This window comes from Schistocerca piceifrons, chromosome 2, assembly GCF_021461385.2.
Source record: "Schistocerca piceifrons isolate TAMUIC-IGC-003096 chromosome 2, iqSchPice1.1, whole genome shotgun sequence".
Classification (NCBI taxonomy): domain Eukaryota; kingdom Metazoa; phylum Arthropoda; class Insecta; order Orthoptera; family Acrididae; genus Schistocerca; species Schistocerca piceifrons.
Window position 1 is genome coordinate 399,186,144 of NC_060139.1, and position 22,668 is coordinate 399,208,811.

Sequence of the window (22,668 nt, forward strand, 5' to 3'; positions counted from 1 at the left end):
GCGGAACATAAACGGAATGAGACTAGCGATTCTAAGACCTTCCCAGCTGCACTACGGTTCCTTGTGTTTTCACATACTGAAGACAGTCAGTCCTTTGCTATGGTAAATCTGTTTATTATTCAGAAAGGTGTTGATGCAATTGCTGGCCCTGTGAAATCCTGCTCTTGTTTACACAATGGCACTTTGTTTTTGCATACTACTTCTGATTCTCAAGCACAACTGCTTGCAGCTTCACTCCTCTATGGCTATCCTGTTCATGTCGAGGCCCACCAAATGCTGAATTCTTTCCATGGTTTTATTTACACTACGCTGCTCGATGGTTTGACTGAGGCAGAAATCCAAACATACCTCTCTGAGTAGGGTGTCATTGCAGTCCATTGGGTGATGAAAAAAATAGGTGCCTCTTTAGTGTCCACATGCCCTCTCTTTCTCACTTTGGATAGTCTGGTTCTTCCATCAAAGCAGGTTATAAAGTTATCACAGTCAGACTGTATATTCCGAACCCGATGCGCTGCTGCCAGTGTCGTCATTACAACCACACTCAAGTGTCCTGTTGACACCCAGCCAAATGTGTAACTATGGTAGGGATGCTCACGAGGGCAGTTGTCTACCTCCTTCTCCCCGCTGCATCAACTGCCTTGATGACCATGCCACCTCCTGCAGTAATAGTCCCATGTATCTCGATGAGTGGGCTGTCCAGAGACATGGGTGAAGGAAAAAGTGCCTTACCCAGTCATTCGCAAGGTTGTTGGCTAGTTGGAAACCCTATGTTCTACTGTATGGCACCTACAATACTGTTCTTGCTGCATCTTGCTCCATGAAGGACATGGTCACGCAGACATGTGATCTCAGGCCCAGCACCACAGTTGTGAAATCACCCAGCATCATGGTAGTGTCCATGTATCCTCCTCCAGCTGTGCAGCATGCCACCAAACTTTCGCCTCAGAGGGGAAAGTTACCAGCTACACAACTGGCATGCCAGAAAGGACAGAAGGAATACTCCCATGAAGACTTCCTATGCCCTTCCAGCCAACCAGCATCTGAGTCTTCCTGTGCCAACTGGAAGGGCTCCAAGAAGTCAAACAGAGCCAAATGGTCTTATCCTTTGCTGACTTGAAGATCCTATTCGACGGTGTTGCCACGTAATTCTCTCGACTAGTCACCCTCCATGTCACTGGTGTGTTTCACCAACCATTTTTCTACCCTGGTCTCTTCAGGCTGACAGAAGGAGAACACCGATGCTTCTGTTGACCTCGTGGAGCAGGATCCTCCTGCCTCTGTGCCCTGTAGGAGCGAGTCTTTGAAGGCTGGCACTCGGCAGCTGCCGAAGTGACATCCCTTCATTTTTTCCTAGTCATGATTCTACTCCAGTGGAACGATCGTGGTCTTCGATCCAACAAAGAAGATTTATGGCTGCTCTTAGACTCGCAGTGTCATCTTGTTCTCTGCCTTCAGGAAACAAAATTGTGTTCTCACGACTGCTTTGATCTCTCACATTTCTTCCCAGTCTGTTTTGACCTTTCTCCTGAGGAAGGCATTCCATCTCAGGGGGGAGTCATGCTGCTCATACAGGATGACGTACATAGTCAACCCATCTCCTTGACTACCCATCTGCAAGCTGTTGCATTTCGCCGTTTCCTTCCTCACTTGACCTTTTCCCTTTGTACCGTTTACATTCCTCCATCATTCGATGTCACCAGGGCAGACTTCCTCCAGCTTATTCGGGAAGTTAACTCATCCCTTTCTGCTGCTTGGTGACTTTAATACGCACTATCCCCTTTGGAGTTTACCCAGAACCTGTCCAAGAAGTGCCCTCATGGCTGACCTCAAGCAACTTAATGTCTTCTGCCTTAACACAGGAGGACGTGTGTTCTTTTCAGACTCCACGCACACCAATTCCCATTTGGACCCTTCAGCACTGCCCAGCTTGCTCATCGTCTCAATTAGTTTGTTCTCTCTGCCACATACTTGAGTTACCATTTCTCGTGGGCTTTACTCCTCCCTGGCGACTAGGGAGATTACCTTACAAACGTTATCCTTACTGCTGCAGAACATTCCATTCCTCGCACTTCCTTTTTACCATGTTGTGTCCTGGTCTCTTTGTGGACTGAGGCATGCCGTGATGCAATTCGCACACGGAGACATGCTCTCCATGTTTTCAACTGTCATCCTACAATGGCAAACTTTATTCAATATACTCTGTTGCATGCACAGTGTAGTTGCGTTCTTTGTGATAGTGAAAAAGCTAGCGGATGTTTCATTCACTAGTTCTTTTAATAGTTCCACTCCCTCTTCTGTCGTGTGGGCCAACCTCCAACGGCTCTCTGGGACCAAGATCCATTCCCCAATTTCTGGCCTGACAGTTGCAGACAATGTCTTCGTGGACCCTATTGCTATCTCCAAAATGTTGGACCGCTATTTTGCGGAGATTTCAAGCTCCTCTCACTATCATCCTGCCTTCCTCCATTGGAAACTAGCAGGGGATGTTTGAGTGATAACCTTCTCTTTTCAGAATCGTGAGTGCTACAATGCCACCTTAACTATGGGGGAGCCATATCATGCTCTCACTTCATCCTGATCCTCTGCCCGGGGGCCAGACGATCTTCACATTCAGATGTTGCAGCACCTTTCTCTTGCGGACAAGCACTTTCTCCTTCTTACATTCAATCACATCTGGGCAGAGGGCACGTTTCCCAGATGGTGTCCTGACTTCACTGTCATACCCATACCTAAGCCCAGTAAGGACAAACACCTTTCTTCTAGCTACCGCCCCATTTCTCTCACCAGCTGTGTTTGCAAGGTGATGAAACATATGATTCATGTCTGGCTGGTATGGTGGCTCGAGTCTTGCAATTTACTGATCACTGCACAGTGCGGATTTCAAGTGCGCTGTTCTGCAGTTGACCATCTCGTCACTTTGTCCACCCATGTCATGAATGGTTTTCTGCGGAAATCCCAGACTGTGACCGTGTTTTTCGATTTGGAGAAAGCCTATGACACCTGCTGGAGGACTGGTATCCTTCATACTCTCTACAAGTGGCCACCTACCCATTTCCTTCAGGAATTTTCAAAAGACCAAGTTTTCAAGGTATGTGTGGGTTGTGCCTTGTCGGACACCTATATCCAGGAAAATGGTGTGCCTCAGGGTTCTGTTCTGATTGTCATCCTCTTTGCTGTTGTCATTAACCAATGACCTGTCTCCCGCCAGTCATCTCCGACTCCCTTTTTGTTGACAATTTTGCCATCTGTTGCAGTTCTCCATGGACGTGTCTCATTGAGCTGCGTCTTCAGTGGTGTCTCAATCGTCTTTACTCATGGAGCATCGACAATGGCTTTCATTTTTCCACTGACAAAACCGTCTGTATGAATTTCTGGCGGTGCAATTGGTTTCTTCCATCGTCCTTACATCTTGGACCTGTTGCTCTTCCATTTATTGAAACTATGAAGTCCCTGGGGCTCACGCTTGATAGGAAGCTTTCATGGTTCTCCCAGTGCCTTACCTGGCAGCCCACTGTGTGTGGTCCCTCAGTGTCCTATGTGTCCTCAGTGATGCATCCTGGGGTGCAGATCGAACTGCCCTCTTCCCTTTGTACTGGTCCCTTGTCCGTTCGAAACTGGATTATGGGTGTTTCATTTGTGCATCTGCATGTGTGTCCCTCTTACGCCATCTCCATACTATCCACCATTGTAGCATCTATTTGGCCACTGGCACCTTTTACACTGTCTCGGTTGAGCGTCTGTCTGCGGAATCTGCCGAACTACTGCTGTCCTACTGCCGTGAATTTCTCATCAGCATATATGCATACCATTTGTCTGCCACGTGCGGCCACGCATCGTATGCCGCCTCCTTCGATGGCTCCTTTGATCGCAAGTATGGTGTGCATCCCTTTTCTCTGTTACCTCCTGGAATTTGCTTTTGGCTCTTGCTCCAACAGCATAACTTCAAGCTACCTGCAACTTTGCATGTTATCATCATTGTATTGACCTGCTCAGCAAATCTCTGCTCCACTGTCTTCTTTCTGTCCAACTATGAACTAATATCGACCCATCGTCAATGCGCTCTCTCCTCCTCCCTCCTCCTCCCTCTCCCCGTCCCCCTCCCCGTCCCCCTCCCCCTCCGCCTCCACCTCTGCCTCTGCCTCTGCCTCTGCCTCTGCCTCTGCCCCTCCCCCTTTTTAATACTATTTATTAAATTATGACCATAGTTAAACAGCTGAATCTTCCTGTAACTTTTTTAAGTGCAGTAGCGAGTGGTCACATGTTGACATCATCTTCATGATCATATAATGTAGCACTCATTCTATTTATGTGTGCATTTATCATATGAAAAGACTGGACCTTTGTGCCCTCTGTTACATCTAACCAGACATCTTAATGTGTAAGCATTACGATTTGTGTGGTACATGAGCAATAGATAACAACAACAATGATGATGATGATGATAATAATAATAATAGTAGTAGTAGTAGTAGTAGTAGTAGTAGTAGTAGTACATCCAGTAGTGTAGTAGCATGATGTGCCCAAACCAAGTGCTATGATTGAGACATTGGACTTTCATTGGGGATGAAAGGGCTTCATATTACTGACCACTCTATTTAGGTTTGCATTGTGTCCCCGTATCTGGTCAGGAAAATGTTGAGGAGGTTACTTAAATAGACCACAGGTAATTCTGTTCCTCAGCTTACACCATCAGAGCTAGTGTTCCATATCTTAATTATCCCATATGTTACTTTGAAATTTGTTGGCACATTATTCATATAATTTGATTTTTCAGGTTTATATGCTAGTTTGTGTTCCTCAGTTTGTTTCTTTGTATGTAATGTGTCCACTAGATTTATATTTATTCTGTTTTATTATGACTTTCTCTTTTTCTGATTTCCATGATTGTACATAATGTAGAAATTTACCTAGATCAGTCAAACTCAGCTAACAGTTGTTATTTTCATTGTGATGGCAATATTTTCTTTCATAGCTTTCATGATTTCACCAATTATTCATTTTTTCCAGGATAAAGCAGTGGTTGTGTTCCAGGTTTTAATGTATAGCTTAAAAGAGTTTATGCCACCATCTGTGCAGTGTCTTCCAGGATACACCATTGATTCGTATGACTTTCCAATAGAGTATCCAGAGTTACTCTCAACAGTCTTGGAGGCTTTAATGATGCTAATCACAAACTTCCACATTGTATGGTCACAGAGTGTAGAATCCATTTGCATCTTCACATTTCTATCAATTTTACTCCAAAATCCAAACCTCAGTTGCAGGGTACGTATGATGATAATTAGTAATTTTGTTGTTGATTATGTAACATAATTTATATGTGGTAGTATTGAAATACTGTGAAAGTATGAAACATAGTACTGGAACTATAATGTATGTGAAACAAAATTAGTGAAAATCACTCAAAAATGAAAATTTTAACTGTTGAAAGGTATGTGCATTCACTGTTTAGACCCAGTAACTGGGAACATCAAAAAATTAAATATCTTGTGTGTTTTGAATTGCATTCCTTGTCTTAAAGACAACACAAGGAAGGAAAGAAGGGCAAGCTATCGAAAACTGTAAGAATATAGGGAAGGGTTAGCTGCTCAGAATCCTGACTTCTCACAGAGGTGTAGATACTGAAAAGCCATTGAAAACAACAGGTGAATTGCAACAGACATTCATGAATCCTTCACAACCTTTGTTAGGCTGGTATTACACTATCATATTTCTTTGACAAAGTTTGATAAAAGGTATGATCAAATATTTGTCACATTTGTTTGACAAAGATATTTGAAGTGGCACTAGAAAGGGGTATTACACTGTCATCATATTTTTCGTCAAAATTCAAGATGTTCGACAACAAGAACTTGTTACTATGTGTAGCAGTTGCATGTACCACAATAGCACTGTGTGCGCATTTGGAAGAGAAGTGGGGGAAGAAAAAGAAATGTACTTGGGTGAAGCCGCAGGTTTTATGACTTGACGATAAAAGCATTCAACAAAATATGTTATGTGAGCTTCTAGTGGAGGAAGTCAAGTTACACATAACTAACTTAAGAATGGATGAGCATACATTTCAGTATTTGCTCAGTGAAGTGTCTCATCATATCACAAAGCACAATACTCACATAAGAACTGGTATATATGCAGAAGAGAGGCTCACAGTAACACTCGGATTTCTTGCTACAGGAGAGAGCTACTCTAGCTGTCAGTGCAGCACTCGAATACCACAGTGGACATAAACTAAAATAATACCAGAAACGTGTGAAGCAATTTATAAAGCACTAAAGCACCAAAATCTGAAAGTAAATAAATGTTCAATACACTTTATGTGCATTAATAACTATTTTTATTGTAGCTCAAAGTAATAATTACATTTGGTGTCCCACAACTACAAAATTAATAGAAATGTATGAAGCTGATGAGGCACTTTACAATGTGAGTCATCCTGAGTACAAAAATAGATTAAGAAGACTGGAGAGCTCAGAAAATATATAAGTAAAGCGCCTCATCACTCACACACACACACACACACACACACACACACACACACACACACACACACACAGGGTGTCCCATTCCCATTTATCTTGACCACCGTAAATAACTGTTTGTCCAGATGAAAATTACAAAATGTCTCAAGCTCATGCTCTTTAGCCGTGAGAGGGGCATCAATCAACATGATTGCCTTCATTGTAGCTTTGTTTTTTACAAAGATATGAACAGTGGTATGACTTTTTTAAGTGTCACCCTGTATTTTTTTGTTCGGTAATTCATTTCCTCTCCTAAAGACCTATTCAAAAATGTGTCACAATGTACCATTCACTGAAACACAACATTATTAATTACATAGCACAAAATTGACGTTGATGATCCCAGCGCTTAGTGCAGGTACTCGGGGTAATGGAGCACATCCACGTGCTGATGTTAGCAGAGGACAAATGTGAACGTAAGTAGAATGCACACCCATCATTCCGTCAACCATCGTCAGTTGAAGAGTTGTGTGAGTAGAATGTACACCAACGAAGAGAAGGTAGAAATGCTACTCATCTATGGGGAATGTAAGTTAGAACAGTAATTTGCAATACTGTTTTCTTATTTATGAGTACCTTTAGTACAGTAGTTTAGTCCTTTTAAATACTGTTGTGTAGAGTAGGCATACAGTAAAGGCTGTCCTTCCTACAAACTGCATCGACATAATGTTTCTTTTATTGTCGTTATTGTTGTTGAAGGTAGGCAGAATGCTACGCAGGCAGTGGAACTGTACAGAGAGTGATATCCTGACAAGAACCCACCTTCCCAACAAATTTTTTCTCGTCTTGTTGCAACACTTCGGAAAACGGGAAGTTTCAACCCACAACAACGCAATTGTAGTACTCGCACAGACGAAGCTGCCGAAGTTACTGATCTTGCTTCCATTGCTATGAATCCACATGTGCACACACGACAGCTTGAACACGAGTTTGGCATTCCTAAAACCAGTGTACATCATATTCTTACACATCACCGGTTCCATCCTTACCGTGTACACCTACATCAAGAATTGCATGGGAATGATTTCCAGAATCGTGTACAGTTCTGTCAGTGGGCACAGCAGCAAATCCTCGCCAACCCGAACTACTTCTCCAATGTTCTGTTTACCAATGAATGTTCCTTCTCAAACAAACGACAGGTAAATACAAGGAACATGTGTTATTGGTCTAGCGACAACCCACGATGGCTTAGACAGGTGGAACATCAGCATCAGTGGAGAGTTAACTTCTGGTGTGGAATGCTTGGAACTACAATTATTGGCCCTTATTTCATCAATGGTAGCTAAACGGCACAGTGTATGCCAACTTCCTCAGATGAATTGTTCCTCCTTTTCTGGATGAAGTGCTGCTAAGAACCAGAATGCTTATCTGGTATCCACACGATGGATGTCTAGCACGTGCCTTGCGTGCACGTCATGTTCTGAACCGAAGGTATCCTGCCAGATGGATTGGTCGAAGAGAAACAGTTACTTGGTCTGCTAGGTCTCCTGATTTAAATCCTCTGAACTTTTTTCTTTGGGGCTGTATTAAAGACGACGTCTATCGCAATATTCCAACAAATCCAGAGGACATGCTGGAACGTTTTGTGCTTGCTTGTAATTCTTGTCAGCAAGCAACTCTGGAAGCAGTAAATAATTCTTTCATTCAATGACTGCACCAGTGTATCAGTGTCCAGGGTCACCGCTTTGAGTGCCTTTGAATGTTCTACTCCTGGGCAATGGTAGAAGAGAGTCAAAGTCAATTTTCAGTTATGTTTGTACTTGGTTTTCATTTGTTGTCTGACAACTCCAGCAAGTGGACGAGTTTGTGAACTCAGGCTCAAAGTCAATGTTGTGTTACGTAATTAATGATGTTGTGTTTCAGTGAATGGTACACTGTGATACATTTTTGAATAGGTCATTAGGAGAGGAAATGAATTACCCAATAAAAAATACAGGGTGCCATTTAAAAAGTCATACTGCTGTTCCTACCTTTGTCAAAAATAAAGCTACAACAAAGGCAATCATGCTGATTGATACCCCCCGGATGGCTGAAGAACATTTGCGTGAAACATTTTGTAATTTTCGTATGGACAAACAGTTATTTAGGGTGGTCAAGATAAATGGGACACCATATACACGTACTTTCGCTTTCTCGTGAGAGTATCTTGAGCTGAGGCCATTAATTTTCTTTTTTATGTTGTCAGCCATGCACCCTGGCTATATCTCACGGCTAATGACTTCTGCAATTTTTTTTGTAGCTCTCCAATCTTCTTAATCTATTTTTGTACTCAGCGTGCCTCATGTTGTAAACTGCTTCATCAGCTTCATACATTTCTATTAATTTTGTAGTTGACAGCACACACGATTTAAACTTTGCAGCTATGTTTACAAACATACTACTGGTGACAGAACGCTGCAGTGATTCTAGTGCTCCAAGTGGTAACATTTCATATTGCAGTGAACAGAAGACAAGTGACTTTTGTGATCAAATCTACAGCGATGCCGTAGGTTTGATCATATTTATTTGACGACAGGCGAGATTTGACAAAGTTCCCTATTACACCATCAAATTTCTTTGACATAAATATTTGACATATCAACTATGGCAAAGAAGTACAATAGTGTAATACCTGCCTTAGAAGCAAAGGTAGGGTGATTGTAAACTACAATAACCAAACATAAGATAAAAATAAAATTTGTACCATTAGCTGGGAATCTGGTAATATGTAGCAATATAATTACAGTGAAACATTTTGAACTGATTCATCAACTTCATGAATGCTTGCCTGTACTTTACTTCTTATGATAACTTATTTTCTTTCTTAGTTACATTAAACATTAAGTAGACCTATATTACGTTGAACTGAAAGAAAATAAAATTTTACAAATCATTTGGGTTTTATTTTTAGTTACTTTTGGCTGTGTTATTTGTTTCATCATGTCTTCAGTCATACAAAACATAGGAGAACTTCTGCATATACAATGGCAGCTAACATGCACTTGAACAAAAAGTGACTAAAATACTAGTTTTTTGCAGTTTGTAGTTACCATGTCAGGCCAAGAAGAGAACTACGAGAAAACAGATACTGCTCTTAAGAATGTGACTTTTAAACATGAAAAGTCAGAATTCTCAGGCTGAACAGCCAACAAATATGAGAGAAAGAACCAGAATTACCTAGCATAAGAAACGGACGGGTAGCAACAGATAAAAATAAGAGGAGAGGCAAGTTGCGAAGAAGCAGCATTAAGAAATAACGGAAATGTCACAAAGGGAATGTAAGAGAAAAGTCAAAGGAAGGCTCAAAGAGGGAAGATAAATAACTGAAATAAATGAGTGTGGAGTAACAGAAATGTTATGGTAAGAATGACAAAACAGGAGAGGGGGGGGGAGGGGGGGGGGGGGGAGAGATTGTACTTGATATTATGATTAATTACTCTAAAGACCAAGTGGATGGTAGGATCCAAACATGTGAAGTCTCATCTGTAAATTTTTAAGGGATTGTTTCCAAGAGAAATAATTCTAATTAACTAAATGTGCTGAATTATACATTAGCTTCAGAATTAGTTTAGGATTGACAGATACGAATGAAATATGGGTGATTGTGGGGGTGGGGGGGGGGGGAGTGGGGGGGGGGGGTTGGAGGAGAAGTCCATCAGGAGCCATGGCAAGCATTCATCCAGTAGTCCAGTATCCTGCAAGATCTGTAACTGTATCATAGCATCCACCCACAGTCCCCCCCCCCCCCCCCCCCCTCCACCCCATCCTCCCCTCCAACATTCACCACTTGCATTATGCTCCAGGTTCAGGCAGTTTATTGTCCTTTGGGATAGTTTGCTTCAGGCTGAGATTTTGTATGTCTTCATTTCTTATAGTTGCAGGGTTAATATTTTATGTATCATTACTGTTGTTTGTTGTGTGGTACTGAAGAATTTCTACATCTACATCTACATCTACATTGATACTCCGCAAGCCACCCAACGGTGTGTGGCGGAGGGCACTTTACGTGCCACTGTCATTACCTCCCTTTCCTGTTCCAGTCGCGTATGGTTCGCGGGAAGAACGACTGTCTGAAAGCCTCCGTGCGCGCTCTAATCTCTCTAATTTTACATTCGTGGTTGGTCAAATGTTCTTTTTTTAAATTAAAATACCTTTCTCTTGCTGCAATTTAAATTTATTGATGTTCCAGGATCATATCCTCCTTTACATTAAAGCATTATTGATTGATTTAATTTGGAATAATACAGTTTTGTTTTTATATGCAGTACTTACAGATTAGAAAACAGTTCATGTCACAATTTTTATGTCAATAAATTGCTCCTGACTGTTATTCATTTTTCTGGCAAAAATCTGCATTTCTTCTCATGTGGTCAATCATTTATTGACCAGAAAAATGAGTGTCTGTAAATAGTAATTCTACTGTATTATTCCAGATTAAACCCACTGAAGATGTCTTAATGTTACAATCAAAACACGTCTGGAACGTAAATAAATATAGACTGCAGCAAGAAAAAGGTGTTTCAATTTTATAAATGAATATTTATATACTTTCTGCAGTTGATGGCCACACCAACAAAATTGTTGGTCAAATGTTATTCAGCTGAAAGTTCATCACTCTCTTGGCCAGGATATTGTCATAAGAGGCCAATAAAGAAATAGTTTGTTCATTGCCTGTGTACTCTATCAAAGGAAAACTTCAATTGTGGTCTGTTTCTTTCCTTTAACAAGTTGATCGAAAGAACTGCTATATATAGGCTTGAATGTAAACTAGATTTGCTAGAAAATCTGTGGAAAAGAAGAGGAAACTGGAAAATAACGGGAGATCATTGTATGGCTAAATGGATTATAGAGAGAGGTTAATCCTATAAGCATGGGCAGTTTTCCATTTTTCTGTACAGAATCACAGGGCTTTTTTTGATAATTAGAATAGTTGTAAGGATAGAATTATAGGAATGTAACAAGAAAACCAAAAACGTACTTTTAAATAATACGGAAAATGCAAAAATTGCATTCAACATAATAAAAACAGAATAAACTTACTGTTAAATTTTCTGAGTGTTGTATATCTTAAAGCAAGATCCCACACACACAAGCTCGAGAATGTGGTTACAAAATTGCTGCTACGAGAAGGTGTACGTGTAAGTACATGAGTGGTACTTGAAAACATGTAAAACGTGACTTCCACTGTTTCAGATTGGAAAATAGTGACCTCAAATGTTCCAGAGCAACAGAAAAGTATTTGATGGGAAAATCACGACTTCTGATGTGCAAACAGAGCAGAAATTATGACATCTGCGATAATCGTGGCTCCTCAGAAATGGTCCGTAAAGTGCTGAACTCATATGTCTGCATTGTCTGTGACTGGGGATTAATTCGCTGAAGATGCAATATCTTGTCACTTTCATGATTGTTATTGTGCAAAGGAGCATCCAAAAGAGAAAATTATTGACCACTTTAAGCAAGCAGGTTGTCTTAAATGCAGCTGCACCTCATTATTTTACAGTTGTGCACAACCTGGATTTTTATAATGGATATTTCTGAGGCTGTAAGCTATTGATGGAGACAGAAGTTTTAGCTGGGTGGTGCTGTATCTCCGATAACAGAGACAAAACACGAACGATATTCCTCAATCTGTTTTGATTGGAAAAAAAAAACAATAAACAAGAACATTGCTGATGTCGACAAAGTACTCGAAGCAAAACACAATTTAAGCAAGAAATAAAGTATGGAGCCCACTTTGGATCTTATAACAGAGAATAACAAAATAAAATGTTTCCCTCACAAGTCTCTCGCTCAAGAAAGTCCACGAAAGAAAAGACAGAAACAAAACTACTAATGAATGGTCAGCACAGCATTACCACAAAGCTGTCCAGGGAGGCCAGACCATAGTTACACGACACTCTTGAGTCACAGTCCAGAGCTACCATTCCTGACGATTCGGCAACTAGCAGGTGAGGCGTATGGATGTTGCAGCCGGGATGGCAAATCTCTACAAGTCCGGGCAGTGTGTCAAACTGCCTTCTGGCCGGTGATGCGCCGGCTTATAAGACCAATTGGCGGATGGATCTTCTGCGACTATTTTTTATCATGTGAGTGGTGTAGAAAAATAGTATGCTTGTTGATCGCGACTTCCGGTACTTTTGTTGATCCACGGTGCTTGGACAGCAGCCCCTGGCTGTGTTTTTGTCTCCAGCAGCGGCCTTGGTTGTCCTGTAAACATCTGCTTTTGTTTCACTTGCTGTGATGAAGGCATCCCGCATCTCTGTTCCGCCATGCGAGATGCCGATGTCACAGACATACAGGACGGTCGCTGCAGGTGGTGATGCCAATTTTGAGGCAGACGTGGGGTAAATATCAGTGAAATTGTGGCAATTGATGAAACATGGGACAGTTCTTACCACATTCTAAAGGAGGACTGGACAGATGCCACGATTTATTCTTTTGCATACAAACTTTCCTGTTGAACTCTCTCCTGCTTTTTTTTAGTGAATAAAACAGGATATTGGCATGGAGAAATGATAAAAAGAAGCATTTCTTAGTCTTACTAATACTGAATATGTGAATCCTGGTAACAGTTATTCTTGATGATGCTCCTAAGCTTCTATTGTTATTGACAAGATGGTTACCATGGCAAAATGAAAAGAAGGAGATGGTCGATTGGCTTCAGTATTGCTGTATGAAGGTAACTGATAATCATAAAAAGGCGGAACTTATGGAAAGCATATCTCTCCATATACACCAGATATGAAACCAATGAGATGACAGAAACCTGTGGGCATAGTCATTAGACTCTCAACCCAATAGATAGATGCAGCTCTAAGTTGTAGGTTATTTTACCAGGAATAGTAAACAAAATTTACTGTCTGCAACTGAACAAAACTGTTAGAAAGTCAGCCTTGAAGACAAGAAGAAAGCTACAAATATATGTAGAGCATCATGCAGAAAGCATTGCAGAATTAAATGGTAAAATATAATCTTTCAAGGCCGAAATTGTCACAGTTAATACAATATTCCAGGCTATTATGCTGTGGTCGAAGGGATTTCACTTCAAAAACCCCATGTTTCGTCCCCATCTGGGGCATTTTCAAGGGGGAGCACAGCTTTGTTGAATTTCCGATTCACACCCTGGCTCGCTACTGAGGTGTGAATCAGACATTCAACAAAGCTACGATCCTCCTTAAAAATGTCCTCCGCAGTTGGGGACGAAACGTCGCATTTTAAGGTGTAATCCCTTCAAACATGGCATAATAGCCTGGAATATTTTATTATTGTGAGAATTAAGATATTTAGAAAAAATTCAGTAGACGAAATGGTCACATCATTAAACAATGACAGTGATGGTTGCTTTGAGCGTCTATTATAAGAACAAGAGTAGTGTCAATACAGTTTATCCATTGTCAGAGGCAGATTTATCTGAATGTTTGGAATATGTAGTTTAGCACTAGAACTGCTGGAATTTTGGAACACCTTATAACCACAGTCCACCTTATAACCACAGTTGGGACAAAAATGGCCCCCTTTAGTCAATGCATGTACAGCTTGTTCTTAGTCTTTTTTATGGGTGGGATGAGTTTTTCTGTAAAGATAGACACTCTAGTGGTTGGTTAATTGCGAACATCAAATATTTTGATATTTTTTCCTCCAAATCCAACTTAAATATCCAAATACATGAAAACTTTCATCATTACAAAATGAAATTTTGAGTTATTCATAGAAATACAGTCAAATCATATTCAACAAATAAGTAGGAACATTTAGTATATAATCATTATGTTACCATAATCTAAGAGAGGTCTACACTTTGCTACACACTGCCTAAAGGTAAACATTACAGGCTGTGTAAGTGAATGTGTTCCTTTTAATACCTACAGATCATTGTAGATTGTAGACAGAGCTTTACAATCTGTGCAGCCTGCTAGGAAACTGTAACAAAACATTTCTTGTAAATTGGCCCTAGTCTCTTTATAAGCTTTGGCAAGTTCCACTGTGAGCATGAGAAGACAATGTCACCTTGTTATTTTGATCTTTTTCGACATCTCTGTAGATTACCCAGGCGTTGATACTTGCTAAATCTAGAATGTTATAAAAATATGAACAGGTCACATTCTTCCACCAGCTTTCAGTGAGTTCTTGTGAGCCACCTGGTCAACATAATTTGCTGTGTATGTAGTTTTATTGTAACATGTCACCATCAGGCTTTGAGTACATGTCAGTTTCAATTTGTACATTTGACTGCAAGGAACTGGGGATTACTACAATCACACCTGAATTTGCTTGATCAGTGTGAGGGTCAAATTGTTGGTTTTGAAATCTACAGTTCTGCGTAGTTTCTCGCGAGCTTTCTTCAAATAGTCAGGTACTATCCTTCTGATTTTGTTTATTGTAATGAACAAGATTGTTGGGTTTGCTTTCAGATTCATTCTAGTAATACTCAGCTGAAGAAGTTATTTTTGTAAACCCTCATCGCCAGTTTTGTAAAGGCATTGTCGCTACTGCTGTGGAGGCCAAGTTTGTGAGTTTGTGAAATGGCTTCTGGTGCAGCACACTGCTATGAAAATTTCTCCCTGCCACTATTACACAGTAATGCCCCAGGGTCAAGTAACACAATAGAAAACAAAGGTTCTACAACACACCAACAAATTAGTAACAAAGTCACACAAATGAGTTAAAAGTTTTACTTATCTTTGTGACTAGTGAAATAATGAAATCTGCAACGCTGCTTGTAATATAACACAAAAAAGGCTCCCAATGACTAAGTGCAAATAATTATATGTAAACTTCACAGTACATAGCAAAGCCAATTTACAATAAGTGTCTGTTCACTTCTAACAGTTCACTAGTGATGTTCCCTGTATTAAGTCAGCCCTGGATGATGACCTATAACCAAGTGGGTGAGAGATGCTCTTCTATCTTCCGCGTAGGCTTCTCCATTGTCGAACGGTCATTGGCGGATTGTACTCAGCCAGCAATTGGTCGTGGAAAAGTTGATATCTTCATCCTCTGCGCTGCCTGTGGCGCTGGTGGAACTCGCACAAGTGACGAATCTCTAGGACATTGGCACCAGCTCGCATCTTTGCTCCTGTGCTGCTTTTGTCCTGGCTGTGTCTTGTTTGGATGACACAGCTGTTATCATATGTAAAATTTCTTCCCTTATTTAGGTATGGGCATACAAGTTTCTTTACAACAATGTTACTAAGATGTGCACTACCAGGACAAATTTCATCTTTAACATGACATGAGAAAACATTTAGCATACATTTGGAATCCTTATCTACAGCTAACCAGTATTTCTGCCCATACTTGTAAGGTTTTAAAGCCATGAAGTGAGTGACCTGACATCTTCACTTGGTTGGGAACTACTGCTCATGAACACAAATATAGGAACAAGGAATGTTTTGACAATTTGCTATGACTCTCTTGTGTATGTTTTGACACGAGCAGGCTTATCATTTTTTAGTTGTTTCAACCATAACAAACAGATATCAAACATCAAGTACATTATAGTTTCTGTTAAGTGATTATGTGACATCACAGGCTTGCAAAACTGTACTCTCCATATCTGTGACCAAGGAAATTCCACTTCTATTCCTTCTGATTCAGAAACATGTCTACCCTACAGAATACCAAGCAATGCATCAAGTTGTTTTCACAGTAATGACAATACTTCACCTCCCAATGTTGTATGTGCTTCTGTTTTATTGCATTTGTGAATGTGTTTGAGAACAGGTTCATCAGTAAAACAATATACGACCTCAGAAATTTTTTCCTTCTTTCCTTCTACATTACTATGTACACATGGGGATTAATCAGAATCTTCGTTGCTGTCCTGTGATTCATCTGGGCTCCCTGCTTTACTTTGTTTTGTATCACAGTGAAAATCAAATTACTATCTCTATATTCTCCAGATTCAGCTTCTTCAGTATTATTCATCATAACTAATATCTGGTCATTCGTGAGACTGGGAGGAGAAGCCATGCTGGTGTATTTCACAGTATCTGTTTCTTTTATTTGTAAAAGAGACTGCACTTAGTTTGATATCTGCATTGCAGCACCAGACACAAGAAAGGCTACCAATAATGTGGAGCCATTGGTAGGCCTAGGCTATTCAATGGGACAAAAATGCCCCGTAAATGGTTCTAGGTGTTTTATTTTTTCTCAAAAACTATGGAATTTACGATGTTGATTGCTTTTTCAAAATAAAATGGGCCATGAAATATTAAAATTCATGGAGTTTCGTCCATGCCCTAAAACATTAGGAGGAGGAGAGGAGCAAAACTTGTGCTGCGGGACAAAAATGTCCCATCGGCAGTTCCAGTGTTAACTACCTGCGCAGTAAAATTGTTTTCTCCCCCCCCTAGGTTTTGAGTTTGAATAAAAGTTCCTCTTAGGAACACAGTCGTTAACACACAAAAGAAGTCTCTCTCTAATTGTATGCAATATGATTGCTGCTCTATTGAGATAGTGTGTTTTCATATCACTATTCTTCTTTCTTCCAAACCAATTAAACAAACTTCCTCACTGCTATTGACATAAATGTTTTGATGTTGTTGTGTTAGAGATAAGTAAAAAGTATGATCAGAATTTAAAATAACAAGCTAATTATCACCATAGTGTACTGTTTCTTGTAATGAAACTAAGTGGTCAACTGCTTAGTTCTTGATGCAGAGGATTAAGCATGACTTTTAACTCAAATTTTCTCATGTTAGTATTTTCCGACAGAGATCCAACTTGGAGCAGATGAAAACCTGATGAATTTTTAATATTTTGTTTGCATAATGTGTTCGTCTAAATTCAATAACAAAGAAGTTACCCTGGTGACATCACCAGGAAATGCTGTTTTGTATCCTTTCCATGTATTGTGTTAAAAATCTTTGCCATACATAAACTAAAATGAAAACAAACTCTTCCAAAACACACTGTCACTAATTCCATCTTTGTACATCAAGTAGTTAGTGTTTTTGAGCTATTTGAATGAAATTTAAGAGCATGTGTTTGTTCTGTGACAACTCTGCTCCACATCTCTGTGCGCTTCTGCCAAAGTCGCAGTCCTAAAGTAACTTTGAATGGAGTATAAGAACTGACATCACTGTTATTATGTAACTCGGTGTGTGCAATGGGGTATTGCATGTTATTATAGCTTAACTCTCCTCCATCTGTATTACGTATTTAATAATCCATCACAGTTTTTCTTTTATTTTGTGTTTTTAGATTGATAACATAAGATGCTTAGGACTTGAAAGGGAGCAATATTTGGGAAGAGAGTGAGACAGGTTACAGACTGTCTCTCTTGTTAATCAGTATTTGTACATGGGGAAAGCAGAAAATGAAACCAAAATGTAACTAAAGTTTGAGAAGAAAAAATAAAACTAAGTTTGCCAGTGACCTTGTCATTGTGTTACAGATCGTGAAATACTTGAAAGATCAGTTGAAAGGCATGAGTAATACCTTTAAAAGAGACAGTAAAAGTAAAACAAGAGTAATGGTATGAAAAGGGATAGCTGGAGGAATTAGATTAGGAATTGAGATGCTGGACATAGTAGGAGAGTTTTGCTAGTTTCTTTGTATAATAACTAATGACAGCAGAAATAAAATGAGAGCATAAAATGATGTTTGATATCAACTGGCAATAGCAAGAAAGCTTTGCTGAAGAAGGGAAAGATGAATTTGAGTGTTAAGGAATCTGTTCTGAAAATATTTATGTGTAGTGTAGATATATGTGGAAGTGATACATGGACAGTTTACAGTACAGCCAAGAAGAGAATAGGAGCTTTTGAAATGTAACGTTACAGAGACATGGTGAAGATTAAATAAATATAAGAAAGTTCCAAAATGTGCTCGATTATGGTTTGAAATGTTTGTGTATGCTTTTGTCTTCCACCTTAAAATGACGATACAGTCAAAGCTGAAATTGTGAAAGGTTCACACGGATCTTACAGTGAGCAAAAAGATGTTTTAAGAAGCTAACAACTGAAAGAAGAACCATGTATTTCACCTCTTATGTTAAACAGAAGCATCCAGAATGTCTCATGTTCCTCTTAAAACATTCATTCTGCAATCAGAGACTTTGGGCATTTAACTTTAAGGAGCACACACTCAGCTGAAAAGATTAGCAACTTCATTTTTAAAATCATTAGTACAAAATGTTTGTTTCAGAATAAAATTCAGTCATCAGCTGTAAATATATTTTTGATTTCACTTTACTGGTTTTGAAAAATTAATTTGTCATCATCAGAAGCCTGCAAAATTAGGGACATTATAAATCTTTAGGCCTTGGTTATACATTTATGTAAAGTCTAAGAAAGGTACTACAGAAACTTAATATTGGTTTAGAGCAACTGGGTGACATTATTGGTGGTGAAGAACACAGTTGCTTTTTATAAATAATGAGAAATCTCCCACTGACATATTCCTCAAATCTGGGATATATGAAATGCAATGTAGTATATGTGTCTGACTTTATTTGTAGGACAGACAGGAGAGGTCCTTAAGACCTGCCATCTTAACACTTGGTCAACAAAGATGATGAGAATTCATATAAGCCAACTTTTGCAGAACACCTTAAAAATGAGAAACACTCTCTTCCTCCTCTATCCGTGCTTAACATGGAGATTTTGCACATAGTTGACAAGGTGTACAAAATGATCCTTTTAGAATAATTTGAAGTATGTAAAGATTTTCATGTAAATTCAAAAGATTTGTTGAATGATCAACTTGCTTTAAAATAAGACACTATCTTGAATGCAAAGCACCTCTTATATATTGTGAAAAGTGCCCATTTCTTTTGTGTTAGATCTGTGTGCCATGTTGTTTCAAATATATGGTATATAACTTCCTTATGTACCTTAATAATACTCTTTATGTGCTTTGATATATGTTGTTGCTGCTAATACAACAGCTTGAAATGTATATAGATATGATTCAGTTACTGTAAATTATTAGTCTGTCAATATGTGTTTACGGTAATCACATACCATATAGACATTTTTGGACATATCATGGCATTATGCTTGTGTGAAGAAGAGATTGACATCTGTTAAATCAGTACTAAATAAGTAATACCCTTCTTATAATTTACATAAATGTGTAACCAAGCACTAAAGATTTATGATATCCGTAATTTTGTAGGGTTCTGAACATGACAAATTGAAACTGGTAAATTGAAATAAAAGTATGTTTGCTAATGATGTCTGGATTTTATTCTGAAATATGTACTACAGTTGCTGAAAAATAACAGCTATGAATAAAATAACAAAATGTTTACAACAGATGTGGAAACTGTACTCTTTTTCCTGTATTTCCTTAGAGTTTTTGTGTTGAGAGTATCTTAAAATTTTAGCATTAAGATATTATAACTGGATTACCATTTAGAACTTTTTATTCTTTGTGCAAGGTAATATTAATACCGAACTTTTGGACTACAATCATCTTAAAAAACAACAACAGAAACAAAAGTTCTATGGTATTGATATGACAGAACAGATAGCTCATTGGAATTAATAGAATTCCTTTAAATTTTAGCAGGCACTACACAGAAGCCATTCAGTCAAAAAATATGTGTAAATAGGCAGAAATTTTAGTAAACTACAAATTGTGGTTCAGAAACCAAGGAGGGATGGCATCAGGAATGACAAAATATACCACCAAATTGAAGTGAGACAATTAATCGTTGAGACCTATGTGGAAGTCAGATGAAAATGGATTGATTACGACAAAAGGAGGGACCTACAAAATGATTCAAAAAAATAACTCACACCACATACAACTTTCTACATTCATTCGCTCAAACTCACTCCCCTCCCCCCTTGATCATTGCTTATCTCTAACATAATCATTGTTCAAACCTTCTCTTTCCTTGGACCTCTCCCTCAGGACATTTCCTCTCAAGGATATGATGTGTGGGTTTCTTTCTTCATTCCCACTCCTCCCCATACATCTTTTTTTGCTCTACACATGCACTATCTCCCTTTTCTCACTCTAATTTATTGCTTTATTTCTTTCTTTGTTTTGATTGTCCTTTTTTCACATTTCATACCACATTTTTACTTGTCTCTTTTCTCACAATCCTAATCTCTTGCTATTAAATTGTCTTCTTTTGCTTAGTATTTATAGATCTTTATCTGCCATTTCTCCATTGTCAATTGTTGTTGTGTATGAGGACTAAGGCTTGTACACTTCCTGTTCATGAAAATAAATGATATATAAACAGAGTGTTGTTTAATACATTAATCTGACAGACTTAATGGATTACACAAACTATCACAGCAGCCACTTCTGACAGAAAAGTTTAATTTGTGGAGGCCCATTAGGTTACATTTGAAGTGGATTGTGAGGCTTTTAAAAATATTCATTCTGCTTAAAATTAAAGACTTTATTTTGTAGACATTTCAGGCTGTTTTAAAGTAGTAATCCAATAATAACTTGATGTGTCATTTATAGGATGCAGTTCAGGCCCTGAAGCTTATGGGAGAAGTTTTAGTGTCCTTCATGCCTCCAAATCTGGCACTTTTAGTGGTCCCTGTGAAGGACAGTTCAATAAATAATCTTGGACCAGTTGTGAGGCAACGCTTACATGATGTCAACTGGGAGGTACGAGACTCTGCCCTTGAGGTGCTGCGGAACGTCGTCACAATATCTGAAATCAGTATGTGTGAGAATCAGAGTGCCTGATTATACTATAATTTAAAAATGAATTCAGACAGACTGAAAAAGTCTCACATATGGATGCTTAACATATATAGTCTCCCACTTCATTGGCCTCCACCGTTTTTCCCAGGTGGCATTAAAAAAATATATGATTGTGTGTAAATCAGAGACAAAAGGGGCCGCACCTTAGATAGAGAATTTCTTGACTGATTCTCTACAGCATTTTATAAATTCAGTGGTAAGCTATAATGCTCTCGAGGAACTGCATTTAAATTTTACTGAGTCACTAATATCTCATTCATCAGACATAACTACTAAGGAGGCCTGGTTTCGGGTATGTGGCTGGTCATTTGTTTTATGAGGTGGTGGATGCTTTATAGGTTTGCATACTAGTGATTTTTGCTTCCAGAGTTCTTTTGTATGTAGGTTGTCTCAGGAGGAATAGTAAGTATTTTAGTATCTGATAATATAAAACATTCTATATAAAAGTGTCCAATTTTTCTTACAGAGCTACAGTTGGTTACAGAGATGAGTATTGATACTCCAGCTGCTGTGGGTTTTTATTGACTGTTATTTTTGTTTTGAAGACCAGTTGTGAAGTTTTGCTTGACCATTCACAATTAAACTTTTTAACTGTTGATGGTGATTTGTTGACCAATCCTAATGTATCGTTTAAGCATGCTGCACATATTTACAAATGCTGAGTATGGTGACATGGTAATTGTGTGCAGGTTTAATAATGCTACTGCTTCTAGAAAATATGGTAGACTATTTCCTAACCAAAGAGTACTAGAGTCAAGAGTACTTATGTTCCAACAAAACTGAATGGTACTCTGCAGTGCCCAGCAGTTACATTTCACTAAACATGCAATGAACAGAGTGTGGATGAAGTAGAGGACTTGGTAGCACACAGGATTTCCATAGGTAGTGATATTCCACATACAAGAATATGGTGCACTTTATGTGTGAACACACTTCCATAAATATGTGGTGTCGTACGATAAACAGTCAGTGGATTGGACTTGTGTTACTACGTCGTCTTACAGTACCCCGTCATCTAGACTTTCTTCAAAATGAGCTTCCAGCGTTACTGTAAGAGGTGCCTTGGGCTACAAATGTGGGTATGTCCCTCCAGCATGATGTGTGACGGGGGCCTCTGCACATTCTAGTTGTCAGGTGACGCATTGTCTGAACATGACATCCTACAATAAATAAATAAATCCAGAAGGTGGATTGGCAGAAATGGTTATGTTTCTCAACCACTTAGGTCTCCAAAACTTCCTTTACATTTTTGCATGATGGCATGGGTGAAAGGCGAAGTCTGCTAAGAAAAAGTAAACACAAGAGACAAATTGATTGTTCGGATTATGACTACCCTCATAAAAGAATGCCAAGGTGACCTCAGATGAACTACATGTGGTGTTGTCAAGAGAAATCGAAAGAACTTCACAGAGTCCAAGTTGGAATTTATGAAAATCAACTTAGAACTTAATCATTTCCCACTATTTAACACCACCCTTGAATATTT

At 39.0% G+C, this 22,668-nt stretch overlaps 1 protein-coding gene across 1 annotated transcript in view; it reads left to right on the plus strand.

The window, feature by feature from the left end:
• Positions 1 to 22,668, plus strand: part of LOC124776482 — a 117,491-nt gene that overhangs the window by 52,910 nt on the left and 41,913 nt on the right. Inside the window, exons 5-6 of the mRNA XM_047251496.1 lie at positions 5,008 to 5,265; positions 20,934 to 21,138. Coding sequence (XP_047107452.1) covers positions 5,008 to 5,265; positions 20,934 to 21,138 — 463 coding nt within the window. The remainder of the gene's footprint in view (positions 1 to 5,007; positions 5,266 to 20,933; positions 21,139 to 22,668) is intronic.